Source organism: Phaethon aethereus (assembly GCF_964289735.1).
Source record: "Phaethon aethereus genome assembly, chromosome: 1".
NCBI classification, from domain to species: Eukaryota; Metazoa; Chordata; class Aves; order Phaethontiformes; family Phaethontidae; genus Phaethon; species Phaethon aethereus.
The window spans coordinates 155,079,572-155,100,688 of record NC_138575.1 but is presented as its reverse complement, the minus strand read 5'-3'; the positions used below and the strand labels follow the sequence as shown (position 1 = coordinate 155,100,688).

The 21,117-nt window shown below is 40.0% G+C and overlaps 1 protein-coding gene across 1 annotated transcript in view; it reads left to right on the top strand.

Moving 5' to 3' along the window:
* The window catches only part of ARHGEF7 (Rho guanine nucleotide exchange factor 7), a gene marked incomplete at its 5' end in the record, with an annotated part of 125,600 nt that overhangs the window by 46,345 nt on the left and 58,138 nt on the right, over window positions 1-21,117 (top strand). Inside the window, 3 exon segments of the mRNA XM_082009239.1 lie at window positions 5,854-5,938; window positions 9,792-9,922; window positions 12,444-12,645. Coding sequence (XP_081865365.1) covers window positions 5,854-5,938; window positions 9,792-9,922; window positions 12,444-12,645 — 418 coding nt within the window.

Sequence of the window (21,117 nt, the reverse complement as noted above, 5' to 3'; positions counted from 1 at the left end):
AAATTTTGCCTTGTCTTAATTTTTGAAACAGAACTTAATTTTTTTTTAGCCCTCCCTTGTGCTGTGCATTACTACATTTGGGCAACAGTATGCTTCATAGAGATTTCCAGAACATTTGTAATCATCTCTTCTTTTCTTCCCCTTCCCTTCTCTCTCAGTTGTCATAGTTCCCTGCTTTTCTTATCTCTCCTTTTACTGCCGCAGCTTTCAGATGATAATTCATGGCTCGAGGAACAGCTGCTGCATAATAGCTGAATGAGACTCAGCACCACTTACAACTGACCTAATGTGAGGATAAATGAAGAAATTTGTGCTTTGCATGTAGGCTTACCTATGGGATCATTCTTCCAGCTTGGGTGTATTAGGTGGCATCACCTGAGGTGGACTGTGGATGGCCTCTGTGGCTTCCCCTTGCCAGCTGCTCTAGGGGGAGAAATACCCTGGGGTGGTGGCACAACGAAGTGAGATGTTGGAGGTTCTTAGTGTCTTTCAAGAAGGTCACCTGTTTCTAACCGTGAGTTGCTTCTTTTTTCCTCTCACCACTTGTTTATTCATGCTCTCGTGGCCAAAAATGCCGCAGCCTGTGCTCTAGGAACAGGTGGAGCGACACGTTGTACGTGGTCATGCTGCGCTTTGCCAAGCCACCCTGCTCATTTCCTTTCATTTCCTCCGGGTGAGCTAGCCAATGTTCCCATAGTCTTTTGCACTAGGGGCCCTAGGCCACCAAGCTGAGCTGGAAAGCGTCCTGCCAGTTTAGTACACACAGCCTAAGGGGTTACAGCTTATTTTGGGGCTGACTGGCGAGGTTAGCAGCGACAGCCCTATCTGTGCTGCACAGATGCCTGGGCTGCTCATAAGTCATCTCCTCAGCTGCTGCAGTTTATGCTGCAGTGCTGTACAGAAAGCTGTCATCTGTTTTTGTCAGACAGATGCTTAGAATGTTAATATCCACTGGGAAAACTCTACCTGTGTATATTCAGGGCACTAGTCTAGCAAGGAAATCTTTATTAAGAAAAGCCTTTCTATTTCACTCTTAGCCAGTATATGAACTTTTCTCAGAATGACTGTTAGATACAGACTTATTGATGCTCTGGTGGTTTAAGGTTGCAAGTAAGTTAAGATTGGTTAAGACACACTTGAAGAAAAAGTGTGTCTTGAAGCCTAGGTGAACCACCCCTGATTTTTTTTTTTTTTTGCATGTCTTCAGTTGTAGACCTTGCCTTATTAGGAGAAACACCTTAATTTAAAAATACTTCTTCCATAACTGACTTCTGACTTAATGCACTAGAGGGGGGAGTAAAACAATATAAAAGGTACTTCAGGCATTGAAAATGGATGGTTTGAAGAAAAGAATGCTGCTGCAAGCTTACTGCGTGCCTTAGTCTGCTCTCACCAGGTATATTCTCAACCTTATTTTCTAATGTCCTTTTCTCTTCACTAATTCCTCAGTCAATGTTTTTCCAATTTCAGTAGGTACTGGTTGTTGCAGCGATATGAGGGACGAGCATTCCTATGTTAGTTTTACTTGCTTATTGCTGTTAGATCATAAACACTGTTTGAACAGAAGTCTCCATCCACTCAGGGTTAGTGGTTTAGATGACTTAAAATTAGCTAAATGTATTACTGTGGTCTTTTGAATGTCATGAAGTTTAAACAGATGCATGCAGAGGTCAGCCTTGTTTTAAAATGAAGGGATGGATTTGGTAATTGAACAACCAGTATGTGGGTGAAATGGATGTCTAAGGCGTTTTGTTTGGTCTTTAAGACATGTCGGTGATGGAAAAATCAATATGGCTCATAAGAACTGAATTTAAAAACTGGCTAATTAATAGGCTTTACTACAATTACAAATGTGGAATGTCCATCCAATGTACACCTTGTTGTATTTGCTGCCATTGGTACTCAACCTTGTTATTTAACGTTTCATTAATGAGCTGGAAGAGGTCATGAAATTGTTATCAATAACGTTACCAGCCAGTTGAAATCTGAGGGGCAAAAAATGCAAGCATAGTTATGGAAAGCCAGGATTGTCTCTTGGGACTTGGTGGGAGTGTGGAAAGGAAAGCCAGAATCTGTGGGACGGGGTAGGCAATGAGCAGGCTTTGGCAGTCAGTGTCCTGTGACAGAAAGGGCCAGTGTGCTCTGGAGTGTACGTATAGTGTTACCCTCGCTATTAGGCGGTTTGGTCTGGTCTGCTTCTAGAATACAGTATGTCCCTGGGATATTGGTATCAGACGTTGAAATCCAGGACAGAACAGAGGAATGTAAGAAAGATGTTAAAGAATGGGAAAATGGGCAGATAATAAGAGGGGATAATAATATGGGACTAAGCCTGATAAGCTTGATGTTCACTGATTCCCAGCTAACTATTTATAAATTGCAGAGTGTTTCCAGTGTAAAACTCCTAATACGATCTTGGTCTGTCTTTAATAGGTGTGCTCTATGTTAATGCTTATATAAGACATACCTACATGTGGTCAATTCTATGGCATTTAAAAGCAAAGGTATTTTATTTAAATAGTTTGTGCAAAGGATTTGGCTTGGCTAGGTCCTCATCTGATGTGACTTATGCCTGTTTTATACTTGGCATCCTGGCTAATGTATTATCTGACTGTCTTGCTGGAAGATAAAGGTTGGATGAACAAGAGGGTTAACATCACAGGTGGAGTCTCTGCAGAATTAAAAATATTGCTTGCCTGGAAAGCAAGGGCTTATTTGAAGTATTTTTCCATAAAACGAAACCTTGTTTAACATCTCTATAAATGCCTGTCACATAATATTTAAAAGACAGATCTCAGTATTTCCAAGGTAATAATCTTTCTGAGTGTTTGCATTTTCAGGTTTTTAAGAGCTGTTTTAAGCACGTGCAAGTTTGAATTCACGTTTTACTTCTGACATGATTTGAAATACAGTGCAGGCCTTGTTAAGTGGTAGTAGTTTGCAACATAAAAATAACTTTGCTTGATACTTGGATCTCAAAATTCAGCCTTGATTCTTGCAGTTGCAGAATTTAAGGTGTTGTATGGGGGAGGATGTTTGTCATCCAGTGACAGGGAAGTTACTGAATGAGTCTTTATCACATCAAGATACAATTTAAAGTCAGTTCTCACAGTTGATCTGTCTCTAAATACCAGAATGAAGATCATAGTCCACATGCAAGTCAGACTTCTCTTGAAAACTTGGAGTTGAGTGTTTTCTCTGGCAATGCCATAGAAGCTCTTCTTAAAGCATCTCAATGCTTACTCATTTTAGAGTTTTTTCAGTTACATTGTGAAACGAGCAAACCTCCACTAAGGAGAAGGATGTGAGAGTTTGGTGGGGTTTTTTTGTTGGTGGTGTTTGGGTTTGTGCATTGGTTTTTTGTGTTGTGTGTTTTTGTGTGTGGGTGTTTTTGTTTTTTTTTTTTTTTTTTTTTGAAACAAGGGGTTTATAATCAAGTAGTTGAGTTCGTAACAAATTGGCCTCAACTTTAGGGCATTTAAGTGTCTTTCCTCACTTTTTATCTCTCTAGGTTAGTTTATTCTTAAACATTTTTATGTTAGGATAGAAGGTCTCTCTGGAAGGTGTCATCTCCCCCCTCTATCAAATGCTACTAATGAACATAGTGGCCATGAGTGTGCTGAGGGTGGCTTCCTGTCAGAATTGCTTTATATAAAATCGCAAGGAAGCAAATGCTGCTTGTATCCTCCCATTGTTTTGTTTCCTGTGAAGTAGCAGACTGGATGCGTGTCCTGGATACAGGCTTTTTTATGGCACTATACGTGTTGGGATGACCCAATCAAATCGTTCTTGCTATCCCCTATAGTCTCAGCGTAGCAGGAAACGAGGCGTCCTTGCATCCTGTTGTTCTCCAGTTAGCCTGGCTTCAGAGAGCTCTTGGCTCTAGCAGAATCCAGAATGAAGGTGAGCTTAAAGTGGATTTAGGATTTTTATTTCTTTTTTTAATTTTGTACGTTTAAGCTATAGCTTCTAACCTTTTTCTTAAACATTCCTTTTCTAATAGATCTCTCCTCTGTAGTACCTTTCTGATCCAGTTCTGGTGTATGCACAAGTGCCCGTGTCTCTTGTACTTCCTTTTTTGGGGGTTCAGAGCCATTATTTTGTGATTCTGTTTATACTTTTCGTTTGCTTGTTTAAAAGCTACCACAATAAACATATAGCTAACAAGGAAAATTTTACATTCCTGATGGTTTCTTGTTCCGTAACAACTTAATTTATTTACACCCTGCCCCCCCACCCCGATTTGAGCAGTAGTTAAGCTATCGCTGGTCTGATTTTGCTTTTATGTATTCTGCTGTCACCTTATTGTATCTTTTCTTATCTCTATTTTAAACTATACTATAAATAAAACTTAACATATCTTTAGCTTCTTTGTGTAAAATTAGGTGATTTCTTATTTGCTTAATATGTTTTGTTGTGCACATAGGTTTTTTTCCTGAAACATAAGGAAGTATTTAAAAACTACAGAATTCACATTTAGGCAATTCCCTGATCCCTCTCCTTACTCTGTACAGCTTCAGATAAACAAAAGTAGTATTTAAATTTTCTGTAGCTCAGTGAAACTTGGTGAAATGGTTATTTGACTTATGTGAGTGATAACTGCTTGGATTATATTATTGTTCACCTCTGCTTGATTTTTGCATCTGTTTTGTGGCATTGCTCTTCTGAGCTGTATACATACTACCTGAGCTTGAGGGATGTCAGCAGCTGTACAGCTGAGGTAGAACTGCTGCTCGCTGGGACCAGAGATGATCTTTGGTCTGAGGGGAAGAAATGTGCATGTTAACATACGCAAGTACTTCAAATACTGTGAATGCTTTGGGAGATTTTTTTTTTCTTGCTGAATATACTGTCATTAAATGTTTCCCAAATCTGCTCTACTTTTGTTAGTAGGTCACATAACCAGTCACAACTGGACTGGGAGTCCTTTCTGTGGTTGCTTTAGGTAGCTTTCATGAAAATTTTCACTTCTCTTGCACTTAACCACCTCCCTGTTTCTCTTCTCAGCTTTCCTTTGTCCCTTCCTCTCTTCTCCCCTGAGAATATGGGTTTTTCCTCTCCGGCCTTTGAAAGCTGCTTTCTGGGGTACAGACTTTCTGATAGTGCCTGTGGGATGGGTCTGTTATCAGGAAAATAAACAGGTTTTTGCTGACTTTGTAGATAAAAGTTGCTACGCTGCAGGAAACTGAATATCTTTCTTAAATCAGTTGGAACAACTGTTAATAGCTGTCTTTTATTGTCCTCTTTCTAGTCTTGCACAAGGGAATACTGGGACTGCTTTCAACCTATGCAGAATCTGTTGAGAGCGCTATTTTCATGAGACTTTGGATGAGTGTTTCCATTACCTCAGGCAAATATTATGGGTGTCTCTTTTTTTTTCCCCTTCTCTTTTCTCTCTGCAAATCCAGATGTGTATTTTCATCACTCAGCATTTGAAAGTTACTGGAGTGTTCTCTACAAGATAGTTTGAGATTTGGACCTTTTTCCCCATAGTTAAAAAAATAAAAATAAAATAACCCCCAGCCTTTATTCCTCCCATTCCCAAACCTTATTCTCCATCTAACCTATCCAGCAACTTCACTCTCTGTAAAATAACGCTAATTTTAAGGAATGCTGCCTTTCTGTGTCTTGTAGAATAAGGAGGTGGCACCTATGGTGTAGTACTTTTTAAAGTGAGTTGTTTTGTTTTTTTTAAAGAGGAAGAAAACCCCACAGTTTTACTGGTCCATGACAGCCACTGAAAGACACCTTGATCAGGCAGTAGCTTCTACAGTCATGGTTTGCATGATAGCATAGAAATGCTTAGTTTAAAGGTTTGTTTCTATGACTTACTGTGTATTTTTTTGTTTTCAGACTTTTGATGCAAATGACCTGTATCAGGGACAGAATTTCAGCAAAGTTCTCAGCTCTCTCGTGGCTTTAAATAAGGTGACTGCAGGTAAGTAGACTCTGCTCTGGCCTGCTGCATGTTTACCTTACCTTACCTTCAACTTGCATCAATGTGTATTTTTACCTGTTGCTGTACTCATGATAAAATGAACATGTGCAGTGTTTTAGGAAAGTTTCTTTGTTGCATTTTTTAAGGGCTCTGGCAGTGGCCTCTCTATGTTCTCTCTTCTCTTCTGCAGAAAGAAGTTTTGCAGTGGAGCTAAGACTGAACCTCTTAGCTGGCAAGAATTCTTAGGAAAAGGCCCCATTTCTTTTTTTTTCCTTTTTTCAGTTTGAAATACTAGAAGTTGGCTTTTGCCCTACACTCTCATTCTCATGTTTGAACACTTTTGTCAATGTTTTTGGTGTATTGTCCCCTCACCACCCCCATTCCCCAGCACCATCCTTTCTTGACAGTAACAAAAGGATAGCAAACATCTCAGATCCCTTAATCCACACATGTTTCACTTAGGTAGCAGCTAGAAGTTACAAAGCAAGTTCTTTGGGTGGGAAGAGAGCTGTAGAAATGGCACACAGGTGAGAGGTGTCCATGCTTTGTTGTAGGGTGAGGCTGTACTAAATTAAATGATGTCAAATGAACCCTGGGACAGTCAAGAAATTTTAACATTGATGGCCCTTTTTGCTGCTCTATGCTGGGGCTTTACATAGTCAGCAGCAATTTCCAGTAATGATCATCAGATTAGAGTCTGGTGAGAGAGAGATATTATTTAAAAATGCACCATGCTTGTCAATTTTTATGTGGGGAGGAAAAGGAAGCTGATAGAAAAGTCAGTAGTGGATCAGTGTTATTTCGTTTAACAGTAATATGATAAGTATCTTGTCACTTTTATAATACTGCTCTGGTCCATTACAACAAGGTTGTTTTTTTGTGGCTTTTTTTTTCTCCTTGCATCAGAAAACACCCCTTAGGAGTGAGCTTTAGAACCAAATTCTTAGTTCTAATGAATGGGTGTGGAGTAATACCATTGATGACTTGGAAGCTACTTGGACCAGTTGAAGATACTGCCTTTCATCTTAACTGCAAGTGCAAATGTGAACCGTTTCAGTACATCTTTAAAGCTGCTGTACACTGACCATAGCTGCCTTTAAAGGGGAGGAAAAGTGTGTCAGTTTGGTCCAGAGATCAATAGATTAATACCCACATCAAAAAGCCACCATTGTAGCTGGCCTTTGAAAGGACACAGGCTGATGTGGTATGGAAACCAAAAATCAAACCCTCATGTGAACTATGGTGTTGCCTCATTCCTAGGAGCAAGCAGGGCTGCATAAATTTTCCTGACCAACTGTTCTTCCAAACAATTTTTTTTAATTGGGTGACTGTGTAGAAGGGGTTTTAGACTCTTATCTCCTTCCTCTAGTACTGGAAGATGGCTTTCAGATCCCCATGTGGGTCTGCAAGAATTTCAGGTATACATATGTTCACACTGCATCAAATTCTGTAAGTCCAGGATGGGTAGGATCAAGGTACCAGTTGCTGTTTGTAGACAGATAGGAGGAGAGGAGCTGATATAGGGAACATGAGATAACAGAGGAGAAGAAGAAAGGGTGTTACAAACCCTGGAAACCTTTGGAGGGATGGGTAGAATTGTGAAGCTTCTGTGAAATCTACCAAATTAATATTTGTCAAATGTGCACATTCTGTTGTCGGTCAAGATTCTTGGGTTTTTATCAGCAGAGTCAAGTTCTTTCGTGACAATAGTCCCATTGAGAAATTCACTGAACATGTTTATTTGGTATTTTAATGGAACCTTTAATAGATACATGGGATCTGCAAGCCTTTAAGCTATCAAAAGTTCAAATTCCTTTAAAAGTGTTTAGATATTATTGGTAAAAGTACTTGCTATTTGCATGTGATTTGTTTGTAATAATTTTCCTTCTTTTCAGCTCAGACACATGCAGCTTCTAATTCAAAACTCAAAAGGTGTTCTTGTGTTGGTGTATTAGATCCACTGTTGTGCACTAGAAAATTTTGGGAATTGGCCCACACTTAATGTCTAGGTAGTGTGTTTTAGGGTTGCCCAGAGGCTGGAACACACTGCCATGAAGAAACCTGATCCTGTTTTCCTAGGTGAACTCTGTCAAGATATAATGCTGGATTTGGTGGTGTGTCTGTTCTTCTACTTGACTGCATATAGGGAACACAGCAAAGTGGACATGGAGGTGCTTCAGGCTACTTATAACCCTTAAGTTCTCTTAGTTATTCACAGTTATGGCAACTTGAAAGTTTTTTTGGGAGCATTAGAATTAGCCATAAAGTTAATAATTAAGCCGTAAAGAAGCCCATGATCTAGTCTCATGTCTTTCCTGGCAGTCTGTGAAAACAAAGATGGATGTTCTTTCTGTAATGGACTAGAATCACCAGTGTTTATGTTCATACAGTGGCCTTCAAATGCTTTTAGGAAAGCAGGCTCACAAAGTGTGAGGTCTTTTATGACTTCAGTGTGTAAGGATACTATCCGTACAAAATATGCAACTTACTATGAATAATTCTAATATTGCACACTTGGCTAAGGTGTATATCCTTCAAAAAAAGCCCCTATAAATATAATGATTTTTGAAGGATGACAGACTCACTTTAAAAGATGCACCTGGGGAAGAGTAACAGAGGCATGAAATCCAGGAGAGCAGTTGGGGTGCTCATGTAGTTTAGTGAAAACATCGAAGTTTAGGACAGAAAATATTGCACTACTTTTGGGACTCCTTGAAGCTCAGATGCTCACTGGATGATTTCCTTGTGTGTGGGAAAACACGAGGAAAAGGGATGGCTTGCCATACTTGTGCAAAGGAGCAATGTTTGTCTGCTGTAACATGTCACCTGTGCAAGGGCCCTGGGAGCATCCTCTTCCTGAGGGTTTGGCTGTGAGGCTTGGGGGAGCTGATGCAGCCAGGAGCAACCCCTGCCCCACCATAACGCTGGGCAGAGGTGCCCAGCAGCGCTGCGGGAGGCCACGGTCAGCACTGACCCTTAGGAGCCACTTTCGGTGCAGCCCAGCCCCTGTCTGGCTGTGGCCTGCCAATCTGCATGAGGACACCCCACCCATGGGCGGGCCGGTGCCCCATCCCCAGGGAGGTGCCCAATGTCGGGGGCTCGGGCTGCCCCGGCGCCCCAGCTGCCCTGCTCCTGGCTGGGGCGGTGGGATGAGCCCTGCCCTGCTACACCCTCGATGCCTGCCAGCCCACAGGGGTGCCGGTGGCACCCTGACAGCACCTAACACTGCCCTTCGGATGAACGTCTTGCAAGTGGGGGTGCTTCTCGGAGTAGACACAAACGAAGGAGCAGAGAGGTGTGAAAGGGGGGGGTTGTTTTTCACAGCAAGCAGCTTTCTTCCTTTCTACTACTCCTATCCCTGCCCCTCACTCCAAAGAAGAAGAAATAGCTTAGTTGGCAAAAAAGGGATGAGACAAAGGAACAGGAAGAAAGACAGTGGAAGGAATGTTTTAATTGAGGAGGAGATGGTGGAGGGGGGAAGAGCTAAGAAACAGATGTGGCTGGCTTTACTTCAAGCAAGTTTTATGCATTCAAAATTCTTGGCCACTAGCTAAAATGATGCTGGTTAATTACCTTTAAATAGACTGGTAGTGAGTAGGAATGGAGAAATACAACCCAAACTGTCCTCTTCCTAAACAGCTCAAATTGTTTTCTTGTCTGTGTGGGGAAGAAGCTGCCAGTGTCTCAGGATTTCACATCATTTATACTATTAATTTTTTTTCAAATCTTGAATTATTGGGCAACTACAGATACATTGAATTAGCTTTAAGCACGTGAGTTTTACAGAAGTAAGCAGAAGTTACATGTGGATTTCTCAAATTCTAATGTTTTCTTTTTTTTTCCCTTCTTACAGACATAGGGCTGGGCAGTGACTCTGTATGCGCACGTCCCTCATCTCATCGGATAAAATCTTTCGATTCTCTGGGATCCCAGTCTTTACACAGTAGAACTTCAAAACTCTTTCAGGGGCAGTATCGGAGTTTGGTAAGTTCTAGAAGAAATGAAACATGCTGTGGTGTGATTTTTTTTGTTTGTTTGTTTGTGTTTGTGTTTTGTTTTTGTTTTGTTTTTTTTCTTTTAACAAGATTTATAGGTAAACACTAGTGTAGCAAAATAATTGTATTTCCTCTCTTTCACCTCTGTATTTCAAACCTGTGACATTCTATTTTTGCAGCTTTTCTTATGATGTTCCAAAATGCATGCAGCTTTCTGTGGACTTCTAAGTATTTTTTCCCCTCACTTACCACTCCATGTTGTCTGCATACGCAGTATCTTACTGGGTTTATTTCTTCCTTTTCAGTATAGGGACTTGCTTTTCCAAAGTGAAAAAATCTTATTTCTCCATGTCTGTGAGTTTAAGGATGGTGATTGAAGCATATTCAAACCTCAGCAAAGGTGGTACTTTTCATGTTGGCAGTATTGGTAGTTATTCCTCTTTTCTGTTATGTGTCAAGGTGAATCCTTCAACTAGCCTTCAGGTAACTGAGTGGTATGGGCAGTTGGTTTATAGCACAGCTAAAATCAGGATAGAATATTGTATTGACACTCACTGTGATGAAAGGTGCTCTTAGTGACTAAAAGGTTTGCAAGGAGGGTTCAGATCCCTACTGTAAGCTGCTTTTTCCATGCTTGAAGGAGGCTGTTTTGAACTGTGATGATTGCTATGTGAAACTTTAAACGCAGTGCTCTGCTTAAGCTTTTTTAGGTGTGGTTGGATCTATTTTCTCTGGTAGCAGAGCTCTTGTAAGTTCTTGCCCTAGGCCACTAATTCCAGCTCCCACGCTGCTGTTTGCCACCCACTCAGTTTTGCCGATGCAACTGTTTGTGGGACTAGCTGTGAGCTGGGTTACTGAAGTGATCAGAGTTTTAAGTATTTCTATCACTTTGGTGATCTGAGCAGCTCTGCAGAAAGTTGGAAAGGAGCAGAGAAGGGAGGGATAGAGGGCTACTGGCCAAACCTGAGAAATTCTTAGTATGGTTTTGCTGTTGTGATGATGATTTGATGTTTGATCAGTTTGGAACTATTCTCACCAAATTTGTACTCAGTTTCCTCTACTGGAGAGCCATTCCAGCAGAGTAAAAAGACTGTAGCTGATGTCACTATGCAATGTTGCTGCTTATTTTGTGGCTGTTTAGCATTTACTAAGGCAAAACTATTTCTCTTGTTGAGCAGTCATAGTGGATGAAAGCACATGATGTACGAGTGGAGGACTAAGGCAGAGGCACTTGTTTGAAAATGTGATTTTGAAAATCTTACTGCAAGCCACAATATCCAACAATTATCTTGGGGCTTTCTGCATGTTTTCAAAGTTGCATTTGGCTTCATTTTTCTACAGTTTCTCAGCCACTAAATTCGATTGTTAAATTGAGTTGTGATACAACGTGATTGCTGTGGATATGAATGAAGCTGACAAGTTATATGATCCCGGTGACATTACGTAGTACACAATTTAATCATCTCAACTATATAGACAAACATGTAGGTGAAATTCTGCCACCTGGATAGCTGACTAGGGTTGCTTCCATAGTAATTTTCTCACTAAGTTACTTTTTTAGTAATATGGTTATTGATCCCTACTTACGATAGAGACATGATTTGTAGTCCTGTTCTCTCAGTTCCAGTGCAATGGATTCTATTTGAATTATTTGAAGCTGTCCAGTTATTTAGCTTTGTTAGCATAAAAGTTTGTCTTAACTCTTATGAAATGCTTAAATGATACAGATATTCAAAATTGACATCTGAGGAAAAAAAAAGATGAATTTGAACATCATTAATTTGATAAACTTCTAAGTAGGTATTAACATTTAGTTGTTACCATAGAGCAATAATCTACCTCCACATCTGTGACAGGGGTTGAGCACATATATATGGACACCTGCAAGTCTGACATGCAGATTTGTGAGTGTTTATTCAAGGTAAATTGCATAACTGCTTCACAGGTTTTGTGGAAGAGCACTGTCCTTCTCCATTGGCAGGCCATGGAGACTTGTACATTCAGGCATAGAACCTTCCAACCTGATCTGTTACAGGGGGGAAAAAAAAAAGTTTTAAGCTGAAAACTCTTTATTTATATCCTGAATTAAATTAAGCCCAACTCAGTTCCCTCCTCCTCCCAGCCTGGAAAGTTTTAGAAAAAAAACCTCTCTAATGTAAAGCTGTTATTGCTTTGTAGTTGCCAAAGGCAGTTCCAATTTATGATCTATATCGAAAATAGAACTTTTTTTTTTTGGTGGGAGGAGTAAGGATGATTCTCATTTTAGCTCTGTTACCCCCTTCTGATTTGAAGGTGCTGTAATAAGACGATATACTGCCCGGACTGATACAAATCCATAGATTAAAAATGACAGAAATACTGGAAATTGCAAATCATACCTTACAAATGCTTAGAGTAAAAACATGTGTGGAGGAGAGGCTATTTCCATTTTATGGATACTTCTGTTTTATTCATGGAATTGTTTAAATCTCTAACATGATCTTTTTGGTTTTTGTATTCTCACTTACTAGGACATGACAGATAACAGCAACCATCAGTTGGTGGTGAGAGCAAAATTTAATTTTCAACAGACAAATGAAGATGAACTTTCTTTTTCAAAAGGAGATATTATTCATGTCACAAGAGTGGAAGAAGGAGGCTGGTGGGAAGGAACTCTAAATGGCAAAACAGGGTGGTTTCCAAGTAACTACGTACGAGAAATAAAATCAAATGGTGAGTTTTGAAGGAGAGCATATTTGCACAAATTCTTGCTTTGGGTAGAGGTTGATAGTTGGTTGATTCATTAAAAATTGTAATGCTTTTTGTTTAAGCTTGACTGTATTTACTGGACTTCATTCACAGCAATCATTAATGCTCAGGAGCTCATTCTCACCCACCCCAGTTTGCTGTATAGAGTGGTCTAGGACTTTCGAATTAACAGTAAGCATGCAGAAAACTCCTCCATTCTGTTTGCTTGTCTGTGTCCCTGTCTCTGTCACAGCTGGGCTGCTCTGACTTCCGTGCCCTGAATTCCTAGAACCGTGGATTTTGGCTCTGTGACATACTTTGAATTGGTGCTTTGGGTTTAAGTGGTGAGAGATTTGCTGCAAATCTCTTCAAAACCAACAAAACCAAAAACTAAACCAACACAAAATCCGCAAACTCAACAACGTACTACACCTCTATAAACATGTCCCATTACTTAGAAGCAAACACACACAGGAAAAATCCCTGATTCTGCCAAAATCTACTAAAAGTTAGAGACAGTTTTTGAAAGATAAAATATTTGTGATTTTCCTTTACTGTTCATGTGCCTTCAAATTTTTTTAATACACGCTTCACTCCTCCACTGAAGTTATATTTTGAACTTCTTAACAGTGAAAGTGCCTTCTACAAATGCCGTCTTCATGACTGAATATCAGAACTAACATTGCTCTTTAATCCACCAGGACCTTGAAGTGGGTAACATCTCCTTTTTGTGTGTGTGTGTGTGTCTTTCCCGTCTCTGCTTGCTTTCAGAGATTGGGGATGGATAAACCTGGCAGGATAAAACTATCCAGGGACTCTCTGACAGGCTTTACTACTCTTTCCCTTGTTACATCTCCAAAGAAAACACATGTCTTTTTTGGGCCATGCTAACATTATTGGCATGACTTTTTTTAGGCAGCCATACAGATGTGTGATTTGCAAACTGAAGTTGTGAGGGTAAAACTCTATTTTTCAATTTACTCTTTCTCCTCTGGTTGCTTCCTCTTATTTTCTTCCTTGATTTGCTACCTACAGTCCATTTTTGCAGAATGCTAGAGTCTTAGATCTGTAACTTTTTTGTCATTTTCAACTAGATCCTCTTAGGCATAGTCACAATGTAAAACTTAGCTTTAATGTTCTTCAGAGATCTCTCAGATGTGGATTACCATGAAGCCTGTTTTTTCTTGCCTGTAGTGTTGTAGCAGTCTCTTTCAGCCGTGATGACTATCTTGTCTCGTTGTTACTCATTTACAACATTGCTGCAGAGGTCTTGTTTGGATTGCATTAGTTTTGATCTCTTCTGACTCCTGAAACTGGAACCTGGGTCAGCATGTGGGCTCCAGAATGGAAGCAGCTTTTAACAGTGAACAGATGAGAACCAAAAGTTGCGAGCAAATGAAATTAAGGTTGTTCTTGGTTTTTTAAGAATACTTCACTTGGGTAAACTAACTCTCCTAAATAGGAAAGCCAGCAATCTGTGGGGCTAAGGTTAGTACCAAGTACAGTTTGATTGTTGCCAGTCCTTGCAACCCTGTCCAGTTCCCGGGGGCTGAGATGAACTACTTCCAGTCCCTGGTTTAACTTTCACTTCTCACCATCAGAAAAGTTTTCTGCTAAGCTCTTCTTTCCCTCTGCTGTGTAGGTTTGTTCCCTGTGCTATAAGGTCTTGTTCCTTCTGGCTTCTGCGAGACTTCTTGCATTCTTGGAGTGCTCTCATGCCTAGTTGCTTCTAGTTGGAAGGGAATATGTACCTGTGCTTTTCCCTTCCTGAGAAAGTTGCGTTCACTGCTTTTGTTTTCTGTGAATTTACTGACTATTACAAAGTTAAAGTGACTGTAGCTCTCTAGCTTTCTCTGTTCTCCTCCACCTTTTTAAAGACAATTACTGTGTTTGGCCTTTTCCAGTACTTTATGGAACTTTACTTGTCCTCTCTGGTTTCAAACATGGATGTTGCTAGTTTTCTTACTGCCAAATCAGCACAGCAGGTATGTTTAATTTATCAAAATACTAGTTTTAACCTGCTTCTGGGCCTTTGCAGATATGTGTTTGAATTGTCTGAAGTTGACCTTTTTATAATGAGGATGGGCAGGTGGTAGAAGGAAGTATGACGTATTAAGAGCTTCTTGATGTCTGTTGATAACTCTTCTTCCCTATTGAGTTGCGCATCAGCTTTCCCCCCTTGATGTATGTATGCTATGGAATGTTGTGTTGTTACAACCCTTAGGTCCATATTACTTGTATTTCAGCTGGTGACCTGACTTTTTCTAGTTACTTTCTCTTCTTTTTGTGTGTTTGAAGTCACTGTAGTATTTGTGATACTTGATTGTATCAATTTGCATATACTTTTCCTGTTCTTTGTTTGCAATTCCCATAATTTTTAATGGACTTGTTGTTCTTGCGAGTCTCTTCCCCTTACATTGTCAGTAGTGGGAATCCTTTTTTTACCTGTTTTTTTAGGTTTACTGATTTCTTCTTGAATTCTTGAAGTTCATTGTTCTCATTTTGCTGCTCTTCACACACACACACACACACACACACAGAGGCACACCCCCACACTCAAGTTGTTTCCACAAAATCTGTTATGAAAATTTCTATTGTCAACTGATTTCTGCTTTGTGGGTATTGTTGAAGGTGCTCGAGAGAGGCCTTTTCTATAATTCTCCTCCCTCCTGTATCGAAGCACATTGCCGCTGTGTCCCGAGGTTGGACTTCCTTTGTTCTGCTGTCTTTGATTGTAATAGGAGTTGTAGTGAGTGCTGTTTACCACAAAGCTCGAGGTTACCTGTATGGCTGTGGTGGCTGTTCATGAGAAGTTTCATCTAGGTTGTGTGTGTGGATTGACAGTCTCTGTTGCACTCCTGTGCTCCTGCTCATTTTTGCTAGTCTTCATTAGACTGGTTGACATTTCTTGAGTTGGTAGTCAAAATGGCCTTCAGTTGTGCCAGGGGAGGCTTAGACTAGATATTAGGAAAAAAATTAGGAAAAATTTCTTTACCGAGAGGGTGATCAAACATTGGAACAGGCTGCCCAGGGAGGTGGTGTCACCACCACTGGAAGTGTTCAAAAAACATGTAGATGTGGCACTTCAGGATACAGTTTAGTGGGCATGGTGGTGTTGGGTTGATGGTTGGACTTGATGATCTTAAAAGGTCTTTTCCAACCTTAATGATTCAGTGATTCTGTGACTTTCTTAACTTCCTGGCAACTATACGTACCTCACTTTAACAGAAATATTTTAAGTGTCTTTATGCTTTAAGCATGGGGTTACAACACAAGTGTTTTGTTTGGTTTTTTTTTCCCCACCGCTGATGTATTTTAAAAATGAGCTAGTAGAACTTGCTGTCTTGCAAGCTTAAATTCAAAATGTGTTTTCTGTCAGCATTATAATGAATTGATTGAAAAAAGATCGGGATGGAATTGTTGAAATACTTGCTCTTAATTAAGGTCTCTTTATAAAGAAAATGTTCATCCTGGACATCTAACAGGTTTTTGAAATACGCTGTAAAATGTTCTGGCATCGACAGTATGACTCCACCCTTCTTTCTTCTCAAATGTGGCTGCAAATACTGCAGCTAGTTAGAAATTCGGTCCAGGCAAGGCTGTGTGTTACCATTTTTGATAATGAGTTATTTGGAGAGCTCCTGGGAAATGGTGGGTTTGATTAAACAAGTGCCTTCAGTCTGCTGTAACCTGACTTTGGCAAACTGGGTAACAGAAGAAAGGAAAGAAGTTCTTTCTGTATGTGTGTTTTTGTTTTAATTCTCACAAAATTCATAGACACTTGATGTTTAGATAAATAGATTTTTGTTCTAAATTAAAATTTAGAATTTGTTCTAAATTAAAATATACTGTAATATCAGATAACTGTGTGTTTGCAATCTTAGCTTGTCAAGTTGCTCTGAAGTTAGATATTCAAGGAAAGGAAGAAGGAGCTAGAAGGAGAAGTTGAAAAACATGGGATAATCTGAGATTATGATGTAATAGTAGTTATCTTTCCTGAGAGGGAATTGAGAATAGTGGCTGTATGAAAGAGTTGCCATGAAGGAAATAAATGCTCAAATTTTGATGTGCTGCTTAGTAATGGGAACTGCCTTTACCCACATTGCTTTTTTAAAGATTTCAGAAGAAAAGGAAACTGAATGACATACATTGCACAAGCAGAGCATGTTACATGATAAGGTATCTCGGAGTAACTAAAACATAGCAAAGCTGTGCCCATGTATACTATGTTGTAACTTGCCTGCTTAGCTACACCAGAATGATTAATGTTAGCACAGAATGCCAATACATGTATGAGGTGAGCTATGAATGTTTGTAGGAAAGATACTGAAATTACTGAGCAAAGCACAGCATTTACTTTTTTAGGCCAGGCGATGGCAAAATATTTTTATTTTGGGGAAATAGATTTGGTTGAGATAGAAATGGGTTTTATTTTGCTTTTGAGTGTGTTATTCCGCCCTGCCCTGAGGATTTGCCTGAAATTGTAGTACTTATGATCAAACTTAGAAATAGAAGAAAAAAAAAATAGTAGTTTCTTTTCAGGTACGTGCCTACACTGTAAGGATCAAAAAGATGGTCCGTTTCTCTCTTCCTCCCTGTGCGTGTGTTTTCATTTCCCTTTTTAAACTGTAACATCTTGCTTTTTTTAATGTTCTTTGATCGCTAGTCAGGAAGGATTTTGAAATGAGAGGACTTTATTTTCATCCTGCCATACTGTTACACATGACAAAGGGTAAAAGATTTATACTGTGTGAACTTGTTAGATATTTGACAGCGTGGCTTTATTGAGTTGTTTTATTATATAAAACGGAGGAGGGAGGGGTGAAAGTGTAGGTGGAGTCTTGTCTCTTACACTGCTGCTGCTTCAGTCTTGTACAGTAGAGAGATGTGCAGACTTGGTTTTGAGAGTTCCCATATGAAGAAGAGAATAGGGGTTAGCCAGAATGGGATGCACTTGCTCAGCTACTGTCAGATGTTAATCAGATTTTTTAAAAAAATCACATGGTCACTTGCTGGGTTTTATCGAAGTATACTTAGTTTACGTGGCATGAGATTATGCAGAAGGGAATATAGCTTTGAAAAATGACATTTGATATGTCACAAACTTTATTCTAATTCTTCACAGAAATTAATGTGTCATTAGCTGTCCTAGCCTCTCTTCCATTATGCTTTCTTGGTGAATATGACAAGCTGGAGACATGACAGAAGAGAGATAGGAGAGAACATGAGAATGACAAGCAATTTCTAGGCAAGTAAAAGAATACCTGCATGTTAATGAAAATAGAATGAAACAAAACATGCGGAAAGATTGGGTAGATCTCTCCTTTTACAGACACTTAAAAAGGTAGATGTTTGTAAAGGATAAGATAACTTAATTTTAGAGAGTTTGTGGCATCTTATGTACTGCTTCGGGAAAGGTTACAGAAGCAGCTGCTCTAAGTTGTTTTGATTCTACTGAGAATAATTATGTGCTGGAAGAATCATGTTAAGAAGCCTGTGCCAACCTCACCCTCCACCCAAAGATGATCTGTTAAGTGGATTCTATCTTGTTTATCACTAGACACTTCAAAGCACTGTCAAGTGTAGCTGGGTGCAGTTGAACGTAATGCTTTGATCAGGAAAGAAACTGATAGTGGGAACTTACCTCTTGTTTTCAGTCATCAGCTGGACATGGTCTCTCCCAGTACTTCAGCAGAAGCCTGTTTGCTTTGGATTTGATTGTATCCTGTGCGTGTTTTCGTTGTACTTTCAGTGTTAATATAATGGATTCACTTTGACTGGGAGAGAAGTAAGGAGAGGGGAAGAATGTTCTGTATGGGAAAACTTGGTGTCTGGCTCACGTCACTCTTCCAGTGCTTTGAGAAACAGAGCTTACATGTTGGAGTGGGCAAGGTTCCAGGGTTTTGCTAATGTTTCAGAAACCTGTGGATCTGTAAGACCTGTATATGTTCCCAGTATGCTGAATGGGGATGACACCTGCTTGAAATGTTTAATGAATTATGTTGTATGTTTGCAAAAGTACTCCAATGTTCTCTCATGAAGGATAATAGATAACACCTTTGTTTATGCTAAGAAAGCAATTTCTTACATGCAAGATCAGGATTTTCTTCTGTGTAATGCATTGTGCAATAAGTTAATTGCAACAAGACTGTTTCTTATTCCTCCTTATGAAACAAGGCAGTGCTTGGAGGCAGAATACCAGACATGATAGACAGCTGGACTGATTTGTTGTGTCTAATTCTGTGTTTCTACAATAGAAATGGCCTTTGCATTTTAAAAGCTGAATGTTGATTATGGCTGTTCAGGCAAAATGACTTGAATGTGTGATTCTTTTATGTGTCCTGTTTTTAAATCTGAATTTGATCATCTCTCGCTGATGGATAACTGAATCAGCTGAACAGCTGGTAATATACATGACTATATATTTCAGAAAAAAATCTCCCACTTTGTTCAGCAGCTTAGGAGAAGAAAAAGTTAGGGGAAGAGATGTATTTTTACACGCTTTCAGATAATAAAATAGCTGGAAGAAGAGCCAGAGTTCTATGACCAGCCAACTTCCCCCCAGATTAACAAGTGTCAGACATCTGTATTATGGCAAAATTCAGTGACAAGTATTTACCTCTTTCCTTAAATAACTCTGGTTTCTCCTGTCATGCTTTTTGGCACATGGTTAATAAACCTTTAGGTATTTAGTGAACCTGAAAGTCACTATAATTTTTAGGGTAAGTCAAGAGCTTCCATAGAGAATGAAAGCAAATTACCAAGTTTGCGTAAACCTTATCATTTTCATCATTCAGTACGAAGAAAAAAGTTGTTATTTTCCCATAAATGAGTAGCGTTATATATAAATATATGAGTAGCTGTAAATACAATATGAGTTTAGGTGCTGCTTTCACAGTGAGTGTTTAATGACAAATCTGCTTAGGTTTATGGTTTTGTTTTAAGGGGATGGGAGGGGTCCTTGTCATTTGGAATTACTTGGCTGTATTGCAGAGCACATGCGTGCTGCAGGGCTGGTGGCCGAGAGCATCGGTGTTCCCAGTGGAATAACTGCTGGGGCTAATGGTTTTTGTGCTGTCTGTCAGCTTATAGCTGACTAGGGGGGTGTTCGGGGGGGGGGTATTAACCAGAAGGATTTTACTGTCATCTCGGAACATGGTAAGGTGAAATGTTTTGCCCATGTTTGGCGGTTTTAAGACCAGATTTTATTTTTAGAACAGCTTATTCAAGGAGAGCTCCGGTGCGGAGAAAATCCCCTCAAAGATACCGCATGCCTGCTCTCGGGGCCTGAGCTGCTCCTGCCCGGCTGGTCGCTAAAGCCTCAGGTCCAGCCGGCCTGGAGGCCGAAGGGCGGCCTGCGTCTGTCGTCGGCTCGCCTGAGGGTGCAGCATCCACGGGGCCGCAACTGGGCGGCCCAAAGAAGCGCTCGGTTACCCAGGATGCAGTACCCAGCGGCTGTTCTGCTGCGGGTGGTGTTGCCCTGGGCAGCCTTACTGTCCCTGGGGACTTCCCGTGGCTAGCCCTGCGCTTGGCTGACCGGGTTTCTCCTGGAAAGGCGGGTCTCTATGTGAGGCTTGCGTAATTTATTCATACTGGTCTGAGGCATCAGGTAAACTAGAGTTAAATTATTCACATAACTTTATTAGATCGCATTTGAAACAGGAGCTTGCTTTTAAAATAAAAGTAAAACTTTTGGAAGGTGTGGTTTGGGTTTTTTTTTTTTGGTGTGGTTTTTCTTATTTTCATTGGGCTTTTTTGTTTGTTTTGTTTTCTTGACAATCTGCCATTTTATTGTTTGTGTACAAATTACTCAAATGCTTATTTAAAATTTGCATATTTGACCAGCCTGCTTATTTAAAAAAACAAACCAAAACACCTTGATGTCCTGATAAGTAGTCTTACAAGCATTCTTAGCTGGCTGTGTGCAAAGTCCAGTGTGAAAGGTCAAAAATAGATGCTGTGAATCTCACTTGCTGTTTCTCCAGCATGCAGCATGATGCTTTTGATTGTTTCTACCCTCATCTTTACTTCTCTGTGATTGACTTAGAGGAATGGTAAAGGTGAGAGGGGAGGCTTTAGGAGTGTGTTTTCTGTTCCTCTCCATTCTGGGAATCAGCACTCTGATAACTCTCAGAGTTGTTTTAATCTTGCAGACTTACGTTGTCCTTCCAGGAAGAGCATGCATTACTGAGGGGTAGATTCACTATGGGCTTCTAGGAAGGATCGCATTTATTGTTATGATGGGCTCTTCCCCCCCGCCCTCCCCCCCAAATGCATAAGCATTTTTAATTTTTACTTCATTAACAAAAAAAACCATCATTTGTTTTAAAAGATGTTTTTTTCTGTGATAGGCATCTGGTAAGTCACTTCGCTACTTGTATAGTGTTTTGATTCTCTATTTCAACTAGACTGAATGTAGTGTCCCACCTCCGGTATGTTCAGCCTTTGGTCACTTGC